The sequence below is a fragment of the Centropristis striata genome, chromosome 12 (assembly GCF_030273125.1).
Source record: "Centropristis striata isolate RG_2023a ecotype Rhode Island chromosome 12, C.striata_1.0, whole genome shotgun sequence".
Lineage (NCBI taxonomy): Eukaryota > Metazoa > Chordata > Actinopteri > Perciformes > Serranidae > Centropristis > Centropristis striata.
The window spans coordinates 37,530,896-37,550,079 of NC_081528.1; the positions used below are offsets into that span (position 1 = coordinate 37,530,896).

Here is a 19,184-nt window from a genome sequence, read left to right on the forward strand (position 1 = left end):
TCACATGTCAGACAGAGAAGACGTCAGTTTCAACCTCGACTATTAGTGAGAGCTGCTCTCTACAACCAGCATGGGAGTCTGCCTTTGATACAGAGTGTGTTTGAGTTCAGTGTTCACCCTCAGTATAAAGCATCACTGTCACTTTAATGCAGACAGAAAAATTCATCATACACGATACATTAATTAATGAACATTTCCCCGGCACCTTTAGGCTTTTACTTGTGATCAGAGATGAGTGCTTGGATGAAAATGAGCGTACCTTTCCACAGAGTTCAGTCTGATCCCGAGGCTGAACCAGGAGTCGGACTGCTCCACGTTCCAACACAAGAAGCTGCCAAAAACACTTATTATATTTATTATATTATTATATGACCCGAGGTTACATTCTCTCCCAGTGTGAGCTCTTTCACGTTTTCTTTTCTCTTTGTCTTCATGCAGGTGTTAAATCGAAGTAGGGCTGGGCGATATGGCCCTAAAAGAATATCACGATATTTCAGGCTATTTTTGCGATAACGATATTCTTGACGATATTACGAAATACTTAAAAAGATATAGAAAATGTGATTTTTTTTTTAGTCTGTATAAATAAATAAAAATCTAAAATGTAGTGTGAAGTGTAAATCTCAACAGTTGCCAAATAAAAAAAAAATGTGTATGAGCAAATAATAAAAATAACCATTTAGGGGTTCGGGGGCATATTTTAATGACATTTTGTAAAGGAAAATAAAGGTTCTTGTATGTTTTATTTAAGGCATCTTATTTTGACAGTCTTCTTGTAAGTTCTGTGGTCTGTTAACACACTGTGCTCTTATTTTGAAAGCTGCATGTGTTTAGCGACAGAGAGTAAGTAGCTTTTTGTGATTAAAACAACTTTAATTGTTAGTTAATATTAACCTTACGCCACTACATCAAGAAGTAGGAATATTGCCAATATCATGATATGCATTTTTTTTAACCAAAAAAAAAAATACCGATATAATCGTGAACGATACGATATGGTGCACCCCTAAATCGAAGTTAGCCTAGCCTTTAAGAGCCCTGTTATTCTTCCATTCAAGCCTTCACTTCCCCCTCTGTGTCACAAGAAAATGTAAAATAATAATCAAAAAAAAAAGGGATTCATATGCAGCATTTATATGCAGCCCGGCGGATCCAGATGGCACACACACTGCTAAGGTTAAGGACTCTATCTCCTATGGGCCTCTCATACACAAAATTTAAGCACTCATGCCACTTGTAAAGCACTTTGGATAAAAGCATCCACCCAATGGTGTGTTAAGATATAATGCAGGGCAGCCATTACGCTGCTTGAAGGGAATCTCTCACTTTAACCCTTAGCCTCCATCGTCTCCACAGCAGCATCTTCACATATCTTTGACATATTTCCTGCCACTGTTTATTATTCTCACTCACCTTTTCTCTCAAACCATCTATTCATTCCTCCTCCCTTTATGTCGCCTTTGAGGCAAGAAGTGCACCACAGATGAGAGCGGGTCAGAAAAGTTAGTCTTCAGAGGAAGCCAATTTACTCCCAACATGAAAGAGAAGCACTTTTATTCCCCCCTTTGAAAGATGCTGCTGTTGCCTTTTACAATAGACCAAGAGGGTGTCAAAACTGTCTTTTGAAACCAATAAGAAGACATTCCTCAATTGCACACATTTTTTTTTAAAAGAGAAATAAAAAGGGGGGAAATGCCATCTAAATAACAGTATTTCAGGCAGGAATTTAACAGCAATTTATCTGAACAGATGGGAAAACATTCACCCAGAACGAAGCGGGAGCCGTTGAGGAGATTTCTTGGCTCACTGGTTGGTTTCCGCTGTAATTTAAGCCTCTGGGGTTCTTCTAAGGGGGGCGCAGCGTGATAAAGCTCCACCACAGGGGACAACGCAGGGGGTCACAACGGATAGCTGACATGCGTCTTTCTCTATATTTATTTTTTAAAGGAAATATCACAGGGTGTTGTATAGGACGTGTGTGTGGGGAAAGAAAAAAAAAAAACGTGCAGAGAAATGTTGCTCTGAAGAGTTTTGTTTTTTTTTCCTGCTGTGTGTGAAGTTAGAGAATGATGGTGAGTCAGTGCTCTGTTTCCTCAGGTATTTGTTATGTGTCCAACAGGCGATAGCTCTGAGTGTGTGTGTGTGTGTGTGTGTGTGATGGGGATAGAGGGCAGCAGGTTGCATATGGCAGCGATCACAGGAAGCAGGACCCCCAGCTACTCCTCCTCGGACATTACAGGCAGCTTCCTCCTCATCGACCTTGAGCTGAACAGGCTGAAGCTCAGCATCTCTCTCTGGCTGCAACGCCTTCATCTCTCTTCTCAACCTGACTCTTTCTGACCAATGTCCTTTCTGCTGCACCAGAGAAACTATTCATCATGTTTTTACTGAGTGCAAGAGACTGACCAGTCTCTTCACTTCTTTAAAAACACTTTTTAGTTTTTTTAACGTGGTATTCAGTAAGGGGATTGTTATAATGGGGGCTGGATACCACAGAAAACAAAAGTCAAGTGGCAACTTTTAAATTTTATCAGTGCAGCAGCAAAGATGGTGATTTGCATCAGCAGAAAGAACAGAGATGGAGACGATGCCATCGCTGTTTTTAAAACCAACGTTTTTCACTTAAATTCATGACTTTTTTCTTGTTTGATTTGTATATATAGTAGATAGTTTATAAAAGCCTGTGTGTCAAGATTCAGGTCTTGTTTCTCCAAATAATCATAAAAGAGTCTTGTCAGGCATCAAGTCATTTACCATTGTGTAATAGTTGGTAAATTAACTGCAATACATCTCTGCCAATAGTGTTGGTTCAGTATCTATAGATCAGTATATACTTTGTTGTCTCCAACAGGCCAGAACACAAATATATACAATTTAAAAGCATGTATACCAGCAAAAATCTGCAAATTACATCACAATATTTGGCTTTTATGACTAAAATGATTTATGACTTACAAAAATTGTCATGTTTTCTGTTGTTTGACCTAATTATCGTTGATTCGGCTGCATTAAAGGACTAGTTCACGCAAAAACAATATAAATTGTAAATAGTACCCACCTCTATCCATTGTTTTCCCAAGCAAGCCCTAAACTAAGCTGATGCACTGTGACTTGACCAATTAGCAAATCAGCATATGGCATTATCTGATGACTCTGAGTGATTTTTGTGACTGGTGCTAGCTACTTGCATTGGAAAAAATTTGCAACAATTCAGTCAAGAGAGCACAATTAATGAAAGCATATCATTGCAAACAGACTTTAAGGGAGGCCACATAAAAGACAGCAAAAAACACATTAAAAAACCCATGTATACAATAAAATCATTCACCTAGAATATCATTTGTTTTGCAAAAATTTTTTGTTTTTTTAGATAAGCATGAGCCCATGACTGGATATAAAACACAGGGGTTTTCAGCATGTTTTTCCATTTGATATGCTTTATTTTTATACTCCACTCTCCTTAACACCATTCAATAGAAAGTTCACTACAATTAATATTGTTTTGGGGAGAATTATTCCTTTAATGCACAGTAGTTGATATGTTCCTGACAGTAATGGCTGTTATATAAATGTAATGGTAACACTTTACAATAACCATCATTTAGAAATGGTAAATACATAATATATTGATGTTTAACTAACTAAATAATTAATAAATGGAAAATATATGGTATATTAAGGTAAGTTTATAGTTACTTTACCATTAACAAACAATTAAATGATAATTAAAAGTTCATTAATAGTTTTAGTTGCACTCATTATAACATTTTTAACACCATATTAAGTATTTTAATGATATTGAAATGATTCATATACCTTTAAGAAATTGGTTGAAAACATTTAAAGATTAAATATGTATAGCACTTTGTAAATGGTTAATAATTGGTTTATAAACCATCTATAAACATTATTTAGTTGGTTATTGTAAAGTGTTACCAATGTAATAATAATCAGACAGTCATTAAGCAGCTTCTCCAGCAGCCTCTGGGTTTGTTTCTGTTCAGGGTTTGGACTTTTTCTTTGGACACAAAAACTTAAGATTTGATTAAACTTAGTCTCTGTCTCCTTCTTCATGACTCCCACACACACACACAGACACAAACCTATTCTGGTCTCTGGCCCTTTAATGCGGTAGACCTACATTTCATTAGTTGCTTCAGGGAATTACTCTGTGAGTGTCTTTAATGGTCATCAGTTCCTGCGGCGCTTCTTTTTTCCAACACTTTTTCATCGATGTCAGACTTGTCTGTCTGTAATTACCCTCAAGTAAAAGACCAAAGATGCCCTTCAGAACCCTCCTGTCTACGTGCTTATATTTCTAAAAAGTCCCCAATATGGATTTCATCCTGCTTTCAAAGCCAAACATTTGGTAATGCAGTCACATCTCACACATCTCTCGTGTGTCTGGTAAAAAAAAAAAAAATGTTCGTTTCTAGAGGCGGGCTTTTATGAAGCAAGGATGTCAGCTAAATGTCAGATTGTTACCTTGTTGTCCTGTTATATTGTCCTCCTCGCTCATCAGACCGACTCTGTCAGAAATTGTAATTTAATGCTGAATCATGCAATGAAGCGCAGCATGTTTTAGCTGACTGCAAAGTAAAAGCAGGGAAACTATCACCTTGGTGCTGTCCTACAGCTGCTCTGTGTGTGTGTGTGTGTGTGTGTGTGTGTGTGTTCTGTCTTTGTGAGTGTGTGCATGCTCCAGTTTTAATGCCATCATCATCGCCAAGGTCAGACGACGAAGGTGTTTGGGCCATGAGCCAGAGCAAGCTGTGACATGAGGAGGACGAAGCCATAAAGTGGCTTTGATGTGTTTTACCATAACTTTGCTACAGGCTCTGCAGCACTAAAGCTACAGGACTGGATAATGGCTCCTCTTGGGCCCATCATTTTAAATTTCATGTCCAACCTTTTGAGTGCTGAGTGAAAAGCACACTGTATTTTTTCTAATTAAGGGGATGATTGATGGGATGTCGTATGATTCAGGCTACGGCTTTATTGTCACGGAAAAGTGGTTTCAGCGGCTCAAAGCGTTCATGAATAAGTCCTACATTTCAGCTCTGCTTCAGTTACTTTTCACATAACTGCTGGGTGGAAGTAGCTCTGTGTCAGTCAGCAATGTCACTATACTTTTGTGATGGCTGCTGTATGAATGACATATTATATATCTGGTGTTACATTTCTCCTACTACATATAGGTACATATTTTCAAGCATAAGGAACATTTTAAGCCGAAGCTCAGTTCACTTTACCAGACTATTGTTAACATCTGTTGTTTCAGCCGTTAATGTTTGGTAGAGCACTATTTTAGTCAATATATCTTACCAGGAAATGCTTCAAACTTAATTCAACCTGATTGAGCCATCTCTACCTTACAGTTTAGGCTTTATGCTTAAAACAAACCCGCTAAATGTCATTGTTTCTTTATAAATAGTATGACTTCAGTTCGCCTCCAGACATGAGGGGGTGGAGTTTTCAAAGATAAATATCTTTTTTCAACATGTCTTACTTTCAGAGGTCTTAATGAACACAATTATGGAACAAAAAGTTTTAATAGGGTCAAATAATTCCTTAAAAACATGTTCTGCCAAACACTTCTTTGCTCTGTTTATGATAGAGGTAGTGAAGTCTAGCCAATATAATTCAACATGTCACATGTCAGTGTCTTTAAATAATATTCTGTTTAAAAGTCGCTCCAGACATGAGGGCTCTGGGTTATTGTTATTGAATTGCATTTTATTGATTATAAGTTACATTCATCTAAAGGAGTCTGATATAACATCTTTATAACATTTTTAAAGATTAAAATGTGAACTTTTGTTAAAATTGTGGTTGCAGTTTGTGCCATTCTAAATTCACATTACATCACATTTATATCCACAAGGCCACATTAGATAAACCAGGTAACACCAAACTTGAGCAATGTTTTTTTTTTTACCATCCTTTCTAGGTGAGTCAGTGCCAACGTTAAAGCCCTTATGGTTTAACATCAATCAATTTCCCAGGTTCCCCTTTGGCAGACGTAGCCAGTCACTCATATCATCCATGGAAAGCTTCCTCTTTCTGAGATTAGATCAGTCAACATTTATCTTTGTTCAGTGAGTAACGTCCTTCATGCTTCAAACGACCAACACAAAAGGATCAAGCTCTCTCTGGCCAGAAGGATTTGATTTTCATGCTAGGGATGGCGTGACGAGATTATCTCTGTAATATAAAAATGGTTCTAGCATATTGTCCCATGTTATTGCTTGTCATGCTATATTTCCATCATATTATTTGGCCATAGAAAAACCTTTCCCTCTCAGTGTATCTCATCATTACTTTTTAAGGGGCAGGTTTCCTTCACTGAAGAACCTGGCTGGCTTGTTATGGCAGGGAGCAGGGGATTTGGTAGTGTTGATAATTGGCCTTCAGTCTGGAGCCATTATGACCTGCTGAAAGAGGTCGACCTGCACCTGCTTCTCTAAGAATATATATGTGTGTGTGTGTGTGTGTGTGTGTGTGTGTGTTTACGTCAAGTGTGACATTAGGTACTTGGCACTCAGCAGGATGCAGGTGATTAGAGATTATCAGAGCCTGCAGGTAAATCGTTAGTGCAGATTTTCAGTCCACTGGCGGAGTTAATGGTCATACAGGGAAAAATTCACAATGCAGACAATCAGATTTTACAACACTTAAGCCCCGTTTACACGAGGACGCTTGCGGGTAAAAACGACAAAATATTTTATCGGAAGTGCCTTTCGTTTAGACGGTGACGGCGTTTTGGGGCTTAAAAACGCAAAAATCTGAAACCACCCTCCAAAGTGTAAAAGTGTAATCCTCTCCTCCGTAGCGTGTCGTCTACACTGACAAGACACAAAACTCTGATCTGATCTGCTCACGTCACGTATGTGTTTACGTCACATACATGCTCCAGGACAGGAAATAAAGAAACGTGGGATTATTTCCATGGTGGGACCTTCAAGCTGCTCTGGCAGCTCTAATAAACTTACAGGAGTCTTTCCACCAAATGTCCAGGATATGTACAGATAGTATTAGTGAACAGAGAAGGATCTGGAATTACCTCCATCACATTCTGGATGCAGCGATTGGTGGGAGGAGCCAGACGGCTGTGAACGAGACCTGGGAGATCTAGTGATGGTGGAGAACTTTATAGAAGGAGTAGCTGGTGAAAATGCATAGCGTGAAAACTTCCACATGCCCAAAGATGCTCTTATCGCTTTAAATGATGCCGTCTGGCTGCATACAATCAAATTCCACACACTTTTGCGTCACCGTATGCAGCAGATTTCCTCCCGAAAACGCTCATCTAAACGAGGAATAAAAAGTGAAGACGAGACGCCACTTTTGCGTCTTCTGTTCAGACCGTCCTCGTGTAAACGCAGCCTGAGACTGTTCTCTTTACCTAAATCTGACAAAAAATGTATTATCAGCTCTACCACTGGCGATGGGGAATTATATCAAAAAGCCCCGGAGGCATACAAAACAAAATATCTAACATAGTCCTAAATGCATGCACAGTTTACCAAAGGGTTCTACTAATAATATAACTATTATACATCATGTTATTTGCCCTCTGCTTTTCTTTCTTAATGTTTAACCTCCTGGCCAAATTATATGCTGTCATGGCATTATTGTCCGCCACTATGCTGATGATACTCCGCTGTATGTGCATGCAAATGCGGATGATAAATCCAAATCATTAAATTAAAGGCCTGCATGTCTGCTGTGAAAGACTGGATGTCACATTATTTACTGCTCCTAAATTCTAATCTAACTGAGAAGGAGCCGAGAAAGTTTCTGTTACATTTCATTAAACTGTATTTCTGTATTTCCAGTAATTCTAGTTTTTCCTTTTTTTTTTTTAAGAACGTTTCTCCTCATCTGTATCAAGGGTCTACGAACAATGGGTGTCATATGCTGTGCAGATTGCAAAGCCCCCTGAGGCAAATTTGTGATTTGTGATATTGGGCTATGTAAATAAAATTGACTTGACTTTCTCAGGTAACCTTTTATCATGATTTTATTGGTTTCTCACAGCAGATTCCTCTGCCTCAGAGCATGTCATTATAAGGTGTGAAAATATGTGGGAGAAATAGCACTACAAATGTCAAGAAGAAACACTTTCAGATGTAGAATTTGCATCATTACATTTTTATTTGCATGGTCTGGCTTAATTATAGTCATTTAAAAACACTCCGTCTGAGGGAGAGAACAGACAAATGCTAAAACTTTCTATATTTCACCAGGCTTTTTTTACTCTTGAATTAATCTATTTTAGTGTTGAAAATAATCTTTTATTTTTTGCTAGTTGATAGAATAAATGTGATGCAAAATTGAAAGCATGTCACAACCTATAGCAGACCTTTCCTTATTGAATGTTGACTTTATATTAAATCCAGGCAATAGAAAAAATAATTGACTTCATTGGAAGCAATCCAAAGAAAACCCAGCCCACTTAGCTGAACTGGAATCGGAAAGCAGACTGAATCCATATGGCTCTGCTCCAAATAAGCCTGAAATTTTCTGATGTATTCTGATATCTTTTATAACTAAAACTCATCTTGTAGCCTCTGATTTTTTTCCTGCATATTTTCTGGTGGTGGATTTATGCTGCAGTGGTGGACTCAGGGGAGGGGCAGGGGGGTTTACCCTCTCATGTTAGGAAAGTGCTGCAAAAGTGACCTCTTGGATGCTCCCATGGTAGATAAAACATGACAAAGTGCCCCGCAGGATGCCCTTAAACTGAGAAAACAGAATGAAATGCCTTCTAGGGTGCCCTTCCAGTAGAGAAAACACAATGATGTGCCCTCTAGGCCGCCATTCTAGCAGCAAAAACCTGATGAAGTGACCTCTGGGGTGACTGTGAATTAAAAAAAAGATACACTGCCACCCAGGGTCCCTCTTCAGTAGAGAAAACATGACTAAATGCAATCTGAGGTGCCCTACGAGTGGAGAAAATGTGATGCAGTGCCCTCCAGGGTGCCCTTCTAGCTGCAAAATCATGATGAATTTCCTTCTAGGGTGCCCGCAAATGAACAAATAAAAGATAAACTGACACCCAGGGTCCATTTCCAGTCGAGAAAATGTGCTAAGGTGCCCTTTAGGATGCCCGGAAATGGAGAAAACATAACTAAATACAATCTAGGGTGACCTTCCAGTGGAGGACACAGAATGAAGTGTCCTCTGGGATAGATGTAGCCTGAGTCAGCCACTGTTATAATAATATAATAATAATAATAAACTTCACTGTAAACAATTGTCTTGTAAATTAACAGTTAATACTGGCAGCAGGGTTGCAGCATTCTACTGTTAAAAAAAAGCCACATACTGAATTACAGTAAAATCCTGCATTTCATTGATTTTTACAGTAGACTAAAACACAGTTTAATGCTGAAGCTAGTTGCAATATTGTTGCAGTATACAATGCAGTCATTTTTTGTAAATAGAGCATATTACTGTCTGAAAGGCAATTAATATGAATTAAGCGCTGTCTTCACTGTAACCTCAGTCATTTTAATACTGAATGAGTTAGTTAAGTAAAATACAGCCATTAAAAAGTGTACAAGAAGAGACTTACAAAATATCATATATATATATATATATATATATATATATATATATATATATATATATATATTATATATTTTATGGGAAACGGCAAGCTAGCTACAAATATTGCCCAGAATGCATTGTTTTCTACAGTATATTACAATTTTAATGAAAAACAGTATGTTACTGTCACAATTTGGCTGTTTTCTTACGGCAATCTGTTACAGTGTTTATTTGTATAGCACTTTTCTTAACAAAGTTACAAAGTGCTTTACAGGCAAAAGATAATTACAGATTTACAGATAAGAGATAAAAACATAGTGGAAGACAGAAAAAATTACAATAAAACAACAAAGCAAAGTAAAGTGCAATGCAAACAAGTTGGAATCACAAATGTCAAAACATAGAAAGTCTCACAAGCTGGGGGAGAAAACAACAACCAAGAGATTAAGTAGTTAAAAAGGCTGGTAACACTTTATAATAACCATCATTTATAGATGGTAAATAGATCAATTATAAATGGTAAACAGATAGTTTATTAATGTTTAATCATCATTTATAAACCGTATATAGGCAATTTAGAATGGTAAATAAAAAATATATTAATGTTGAACTATAACTTATGAATGCCAAATAGATGGTATGTTAATGTAAGTTGATAGTAACTTTACCATAAACAAACAATTACATTATAATTATTAGTTTATTAATAATTTTGCACTCATTATAACATTTTTAACACCATATTAAGTATGTAAATGATTTCAAAATTATTCTCATAGCTTTAAGAAATTGTTTGAAAACATTAAAAGATTAAAATATGTATAGAATGTTGTAAATGGTTAATAATTGGTTTATAAACCATCTATAAACATCACTTAGCTGGTTATTGTAAAGTGTTACCAAAAGGCTTTGCGATAAAAGAAAGTTTTCAAAGTTTTTTTTATGCTGTGTATGGTTGGGAGCACAGTTTTACAATTAAAATAATGTTGTCTCTTTTCTTTCCTTCTCCATGTCTGGCAGACCTTCCTGTTCCAGCCACGAGGGAACGTCCTCCAGGCTGTAAGACGGTGTTTGTCGGCGGCCTCCCGGAGAACGCCACCGAGCAGCTCATCGTGGAGGTCTTTGGACAGTGTGGAGATATCGCTGCCATCAGAAAAAGCAAGAAAAACTTCTGCCACATCCGATTTGCTGAGGAGTTCACTGTGGACAAGGCTCTTCTCCTCTCTGGTGAGATTACTAGTTAAAAACCAGCGCGAACTCTTCTGTAAAATATACCTTCCTGTGTGATATACACTACTGGTCAAAAGTTTTAGAACACACCAACTTTTCCAGAATTTAATTGAAAATGATGCAGTTTAATGTCTCAGTGTACTCTGAAATTAATGCACATTTGCAACATTTAAATTTCTTTATTGAGCATGATAGTGTTTTGAAAGTAAAAAAAAAGATTCAAAATCACATTTTATGTTGGACTAAAGGACTAAAAAAAGACACAAAATGACAAAAAAAAGACACAAAATGACAAAAAAACAGACACCAAAAGACACAAAATGACTAAAAAAAGACACAAAATGACCAAAAAAAGAAACAAAATGACCAAAAAAAGACACAAAATGACAAAAAAAAACACCAAAAGACACAAAATGACTAAAAAAAGACACAAAATGACCAAAAAAAGACACAAAATGACAAAAAAGACACAAAAAGACACAAAATTACAAAAAAAAGACACAAAATGACCCAAAAAAGACACAAAATGACCAAAAAAAGACACAAAATGACAAAAAAAGACACCAAAAGACACAAAATGACAAAAAAAGACACAAAATTACCAAAAAAAGACACAAAATGACAAAAAAACCACCAAAAGACACAAAAAGACTAAAAAAAGACACAAAATGACAAAAAAAACCAACAAAATGACAAAAAAACAACAAAAGACACAAAATGACCAAAAAAGACACAAAATGACTTACAAAGACATGAAAAGAATTCAAAAATGGACAAAATAGCCCAAGACTCCATAGAGTTAAGTTGTTAACCCATTTCTTGTTCCCTGAAAAAGGCCTACTTGTATAATTCTGAAATGTACATTATTTTCCAGTTTTGGTTAAGCTTACCTTTTTTTATTTACCTCTGGCAGTTCACCACTTACCTTTGGACCCTTTCAAGCTGTTCATTTGACTTGAACTGCTTGAATTTCAATAAAAAACTGGAAAAATTGGGGTGTTCTAAAACTTTTGACCGGTAGTGTATATTCCTGTCTTTTTTTTATTTTATTTGAACATTTCATGTGTGGTCAGCTCTCTGTCAAACATATGGTTTGTTGTTTTTAAACCAAATCCCCACTTCTGTGCAATGGAAACCCCAACAAACCAGCAGCCTTGTTTTTAGGTGTGTATTGGTTTACATTGGGCTTAAAGGTCAGAGGATAACAGCTTTCTTTCCTACCTGCTAGGACAATATTGAATCTGTAGAGGCCGCTTGTATTGTCAGTCCACTGCTTTCAGTGGCCCGGCACTTCTTCACCTCAGGTGTAGGAAGAATGATGAGCTGTTAACCTTTACTCTGATGGAAATGAAAGGGCTGATATCCATCATTCAGCACTACAATTCTCCAGCCTCACACATTCACTCGAGACCATTTGACAGATGGATAAATAGATGAGGAGCGGGAGGAGCGGTGGTTTGGACAGATAGATGGAAAGTTTGCTGCCCTCCATACAAATTGTTTGAAAGTGAAAAACACTGGATATGTATTGTAGTTGAGAGTCCTTTAGATCTGGAAGCCAGAATGAGACAAGCTGTTGATATTCCTGAATAAAAAAAAAGTAGACAAGCTGCCCACTGGACTGAGGACTTGGCTGTTGTTATGATTACAAAAATAAAATGAAAATAGTGCATTTTAAAATCATCAGTTAATCCAATCCAATCCACTTTATTTATATAGCACAATTTTAGCAAACACAAGGTTTCCAAAGTGCTGCACAAACAATAAATACATAACACAATACAAAGAGATGTAGTAAACAATAGATCAGTAAGATGCAATAAGATCAAATAAATTAAAAATGGGATAAAAATAAATAAAATAAAATGTAAAATGTACTGCCAGCACAAAATAAAATATGCATGAATACAATAAAAACAAAAGTAAACATTTATTGTTAATGGGAGTCAGGTATCAATGAGAAAAAAAAGATAATTAACACCCCTAGTCCTGATATACAGCTCTGTTCCTTTTTTATTCCTTTTTTATTTAAATCTCTAACTGTATTAGAGCTGTACTGAATGTGGTTATTTTTCATATTCAAAGCATCTATTGAGGTTTACAAGAAGATTTGAATGTCTGTTGTCATTTCATGAGCTTTTTAGGCAAATGAATTAATTAATAAACCCACAAACTGTCAAATAACGAAATATTCTTACACCTTTTGGATTCAAGCGTCTCCTCTTAATGTCCTTGTTAACTCATGGTAAAACACATCAGAAACATGCTGTCAATCACTAAATGTGTAACTGTAAGAAGCTGATTTTATACTTAACAGAATGTGTAATGGCCAAATACTTAACACATGTATTAACCCTTTATCAGGCGAAGAACTATATTTGGTAACTTCAGGTAAGATTTTGAGAAAAAAGTTGCAAATTTACTAGAAAAAAAGTTGCAGATTTAAGAGATTTAAAGTGGCAAATCTGTGCGAAAAAAGTCGCAGATTTACGAGAAAAAAATGGGGAAAAAAGTATTTTTTTTCTCCCAGATTCCCCAATTTAATCATATATATTTTGAGAAAAAAGTTTACGAGATTAAAGTGGCAAATCTATGGGAAACATTTTCTAGATTTATGAGATTTAAAGTGGTGAATCTGGAAGAAAAAAGTTTATTTTTTCCCACTTTAAATCTCTTAAATCTTCAACTTTTTTTCTTGTAGATTTGCCACTTTAATCTAGTAAATTTGCATCTTTTTTCTCGAAATATTACCTGAAGTTACCAAATATAGTTCTTCGCCTGATAAAGGGTTAATCATGATCAGACCATATCACGCTTTAATTCTATTCCCCACAGTAACTGTGTTTACTTCCTTCAGAGACGTCAGAGACGGAGCAGTATGCTCATATTCAGCTAACCTTTAATTCACCTTGTCTCATTACAGAGTGGGAGACCAACGTTGTGTCATCTGTGTGTTTACATTCTGTTATTTATATGATGGAGAGTTCACAGCGGAGACAGCTGTACTAGATGTGTGAAACTGAGGGGAGACGTCCTTCTACGTGCTTAATAATGTTGTTTTTTTTGTAAATAATCTCGACCGGCATCAGAAACTTGAAGATGTTTGTGTCACAGCTTTAATAGACTCATCAAGGTCATTTTCTTCTTTATACTTTCAACAATTAGAGTCGTCAACTAGAAAATTTCCTCTGGGGAAATTGTGAAAGTACCACAGGGACTACTGCCGGTGTGTGTACACTATGATGAGATTCTTCAGAGATTTCAAACTATGCCCTTTAACCTCAAAGTGTGTGTGTGTGTGTGTGTGTGTGTGTATCTGTAACTGTAATCAGATCAAAGATCAAAGGCAATCACATCAAAGCAATCAACAGAATTAACTGACACCTGTTAATGAAAGAGTGACAGCAGCCAGAGGTGGACTGGAATTTCTGGCCTCGAACAGAAAGCATTTTTGGCAAAACCATAATACCTATCATTGATCCGACTTCACTTTGAGCGTCCCGAGTTCTTCCTGAACGTCTACATATGTTTTTTTTTTAAGAAAAATGAAAAAATAGCTTTGTTAGAGCGATCTAAAAAAACTGTTAAATCTCAGACAACTCAGAAATCTTCCTGCGTTTTTAATATGGGACACAATGAGGCAGTTGGTGTGTGTTGGTTGAACATCTGGGCATCCTACGCCCAAACTATAACTCTGACAGCTTTACCAGAGGATTGTGAGGGAGAAGACTAATTTTCCTACGTTTCTATGTATAAATTATTTCTGTAGAGTGGAATTTGCGGCCTTGAGCGCAGTTTTCAAATTTATTTTTTGACAATTTCTTCTCTCCCTCTACACTCTGGCGATGATGTCACACACTCTGACACGAACATTCCGTGCAATACACACCCATTATAATCTCAGAATTTCTCCAAAAATGATCATGGTCATTGAACAGGGATTGATAAAAAAACTATATGACCTATCGAAACGTGGATTAATACACCGATACACAAGACTTGTGTCTACTGTTTAAAGTTTAAATGGAGTCTCTAGGTGAAATTATGCCGGAGAAGTAGACGTTTAAAAGTCTCCAATTATTGTTCTTTTTCGCTCATTTTTTGTTGGCCGTCCCATTCATTTCAATGCAAAATTTTCGGCAGCAAATGGAGACCCTGACTACATTCAATACTACAACTACATGTAACATATGCATGCCGTCAGTATCACAGTCACAATGTAAGTAAGGCCCTGATGTCAATGTATGTAAGATAATATTAATGTCATTCTGTTATTGACTGACTCACAGTGTCACCTGCTTCCATCAGTTTGTTCCAGGGTCACACCACCGGACAGATTAATTTGCTCACATTTAAAATCCTTTCGGCCAATGGGACGCCGCTTTCACTGCTCCTGGAGAGGAAGCGGTCTTTCTGTTTGTCATGTGACACCAGCTTAGGATTTTTTTTTCCTTATTTTATCTCCATCCGGCAGCTTCTGCTGCACAGATGCTTTAAATCTCTCTATGTGAATTGCAGGCCATATATTCCCTCTTCACAAAGCTCATTTAAAAGACCAGCCACTGCAATAATACCCTCTGCATTATTTAATGTGTGTGCGTGTGTGTGTGTGTGTGTGTGTGTGTGTGTGTGTGTGTGTGTGTGTGTGTGTGATTTCATCTACCTCTTCCCCTCAGAAAGACTGGAGCTATAAGTCCATATATTAGCAAGATGACAGACCTGTGTAGCTTTCTCATAAATACTACTTTCCGTAACACTCTGGCCTCTTCTCACAAAACACACTCACACACACACACACACACACACACACACACACACACACACACACACACACACATATTCTTGTACTTCTATCTTTGTGAGGGCCCTCATTGGTATAGTGGATTCCCTAGCAAGGTTATAATAGTTTTGAATCTTTCATTCGTTAGTTCTAATGAGTTTTTAAGGTGAGTTTGCTAGTTTTAGTGAAGTATCTTTTTTTGAAATGCTTTAGTTTTAGTTAAGTTTATATTAGTTTTAGTGTTAGTTGTAGTTTTTTGTAATGGGGTATTTGTTGGGTGGGAGATTAAAAGAGGTCACAGTAAATGTTGCCTTTTTTCCCTTTGCCTTATCCATCTTCATTATGTATGAAAAAAGTTGACAAAGATGAAAATGAAGGACATTTTCACACAGATAGATAGATAGATAGATAGATAGATAGATAGATAGATAGATAGATAGATAGATTACTTTATTCATCCCCGAAGGGAAATTCGGTTGTCACAGCAGTCCGGTATTCAAGTACAATAAAATACAAGAGAATAAAATAAAATAAAATACTGAGGTAGCATAAATAAAAACAACAATAGAAAAAAACACAATAGAACAAGGACACTTAAGAAGTTTACTTTACGTTTACTTTACGTAAGTTTACTTTAGTTAGTTCTGTAACCACACGATACAGTTTCAGTTAATTATCATTATCATGTAACCTTTAACCCTTAAAACAAAGTCTGAAATCTCAAAAAAGCCTTTAAAGAAGTGAGGACCGGCCGAAATGTCCTCACTTTGCAAAATGTCCTCACTCTGTTGGTTAAAAACGTGTTCCGGTCCTCACTATGTAGGAAGTACAAGAACACACACACACACACACACACACACACACACACACCACTACAGCTGCCTCGGCACACAGAGGTCTCCCTCTATGAAATATTGAAGCGAGCAGAGAGCCCAGGTGCAGGTGAGCAGACTGAAGAAACAACCTAAAACTCACTCGCATCTTTCTTTCTTCTGCTCGCACCAACATCCAACTTTATCTCCACTTTCCTCTGATGATTGCACGCTCAAAATGTATTCAGAGGAAAGGTTGAGCCCTTGTTTGTGAGGCCTCCTGTCCTGTAAACCAGCTATTCTCAACCTTGGGGTCGGGACCCCAATTGGGGTCGCGAGATGATTTCTGGGGGTCGCCAAATCATTTGTTTTGGTCTTTTTGTTCATTTTGTGTCTTTTTTAAAATCATTTTGTGGTCAATTTGTGTCTTTTTTGGTAATTTGGTTTCCTTTTTTTGGTCATTTTGTGTCTTTTCTGGTCATTTTGTGTCTTTTTTGATCATTTTGTGGTCAATTTGTGTCTTTTTTGGTCATTTTGTTTACTTTATTTGGTCATTTTGTGTAGTCGTTTTTGGTCACTTAATGTCTTTTTTGGTCATTTTGTGTCTTTTTTTGTCATTTTGTGTCTTTTTTTGTGTCATTTTGTGTCTTTTCTGGTGATTTTGTGTCTTTTTTTTGGTCATTTTGTGTCTTTTTTTGTCATTTTGTGTAGTCGTTTTTGGTCACTTAATGTCTTTTTTGGTCATTTTGTGTCTTTTTTTGGTCATTTTGTGTCTTTTCTGGTGATTTTGTGTCTTTTTAGGTCATTTTGTGTCTTTTTTGATCATTTTGTTTCCTTTTTTTGGTCATTCTGTTTCTTTTTTGGGTGATCTGAACTGTGCGTGTGAGATTGTGTTCAGTGAGCGGGGGTCACGGACAACATGCATGTTAAATTGGGGGTCGCGACTCAAAAAGGTTGAGAACTACTGCTGTAAACAGCCCAACCTCTCACACATCATTCAGACCAATCAATTAACAAAACAAGTGTGATTGCACTTTACGCCCACACACACAGCAGAGTGAGCTGTGAGTGTCATGTGGGAGGCGGCGAGGTGATCCAGGGCTACCGCTCTAATTAGCGTTTCACACTTGTGTATGTACAGAATAAAAAGCTCTGTGGACAAGCTGGGCTCTTGTCTGTCTACGTGTTGGTCTGCACACCTGGCGTGAAGCTGCAATAACAGAATGCATGGTGGGAAAAAAAGAGTAGAGAGTCTATCTGGAGCCAAACGAGGACAAGCTGATCAGTTTAACCTGTCAGATGCATGTGTGGATATACACAATACTGATTCTGTGTGTGTAAATAATCTCGACCGGCATCAGAAACTTGAAGATGTTTGTGTCACAGCTTTCATAGACTCATCAAGGTCATTTTCTTCTTTACACTTTCAACAATAAGAGTCGTAAAAGGCTTTTGCTCAAATTGAAACTCAGTTAGATGCATCTTTGGAAATTCTGAATCAATGGTTGGGTAGCTTTAGCTTGTTACACCACAAGATTACTGCGAAATAGTTCTTTAACCCTTCATCAGGCAAAGAACTTTATTTGGTAAGTTCAGGTAATATTTAGAGAAAAAAGTTAAATTTACTAGGTTAAAGTGGCAAATCTACAAGAAAAAAAAGTTGCAGATTTAAGAGATTTAAAGTGGCAAATCTGTGCGAAAAAAGTCGCAGATTTACGAGAAAAAAGTGGGAAAAAAGCAACTTTTTTCTCCCAGATTCACCACTTTAAATCTCATAAATCTGTGGATTTTTTTCTCGTAGATTTGCCACTTTAATCTCGTAAACTTGTTTCTCAAAATATTATTTTCATATGTTTTTTTTACACATTCTGGCAGTATGTAATATCCTCCAATATTCTCTAGGGTTGAAATGTGGAATTTGCAAGTATTTCAATGAGCGTCTGGGATCAGGGAAATATGGCAAACTAAATTACTGACTTCTTCAATTACAAAACTGATGTTACTCATGTACTTATTACAAACGAGGACAAGCTGATCAGTTTAACCTGTCAGATGTATGTGTGGATATATACAATACTGATTCTGTGTGTGACTGGAGCCTTTCATCTGCCTGTTTGTGCTTGTTTTTCTGAGTCAGAGTAGGTGTTGATGGAAATTAATATTTAACCCTGATGTTACACTCATGCAATCTCTTAAATGTCCCAGCTGTCCACATGTCCCCAGCAAGGTTATAATAGTTTTGGATTTTTCATCAGTTTTAGTTTTAATTTCGTTGTGAATTTTTGTTTTCAAATTCAGTTAGTTTTAGTTCGTTTTTAGAGTGGGTTTTCTAGTTTTAGTTTAGTTTTTATTTTTTTGAAAATGCTTAGTTTTAGTTTAGTTTTTATTAGTTTTAGTGTTAGTTTTAGTTTTTTTGTAATGGGCTATGTGTTGGGTGCGTGATTCAAAGAGGTCATAATAAATTTTGCCTTTATTTCCTTTGGTTTATCATCTCAGCCCCAATAAGATTATTAACTCTTACAGTTCTGGGTGTTTTGTATTCTGGTTCTAGTGTAAACATCCCAGTCTCAGTAAACATATTCACCATGTGTTGCATGTTCAAATAGAAACACTGAATTATGAATGAAAAAAGTTGACAAAAACGAAAACTAAGGACATTTTCACTATGATTTTAGTTAGTTTTAGTTAGTTTTGTAACCACACAATACAGTTTCAGTTAGTTATCGTTTTTTAAAAACTCTAGTTTTTATTTTTATTTCAGTTAACGAAAACGTTTTTTCAATTCTAGTTTTCATTATTTCGTTAGT

General features: G+C 36.6%; 1 protein-coding gene across 1 annotated transcript in view; it reads left to right on the forward strand.

Moving 5' to 3' along the window:
• Nucleotides 1-19,184, forward strand: part of LOC131981619 (ecto-NOX disulfide-thiol exchanger 2-like) — a 331,480-nt gene that overhangs the window by 240,878 nt on the left and 71,418 nt on the right. The window contains exons 5-6 of the mRNA XM_059346003.1: nucleotides 96-104; nucleotides 10,576-10,782. Of these exons, the coding sequence (XP_059201986.1) occupies nucleotides 96-104; nucleotides 10,576-10,782 (216 nt within the window). The remainder of the gene's footprint in view (nucleotides 1-95; nucleotides 105-10,575; nucleotides 10,783-19,184) is intronic.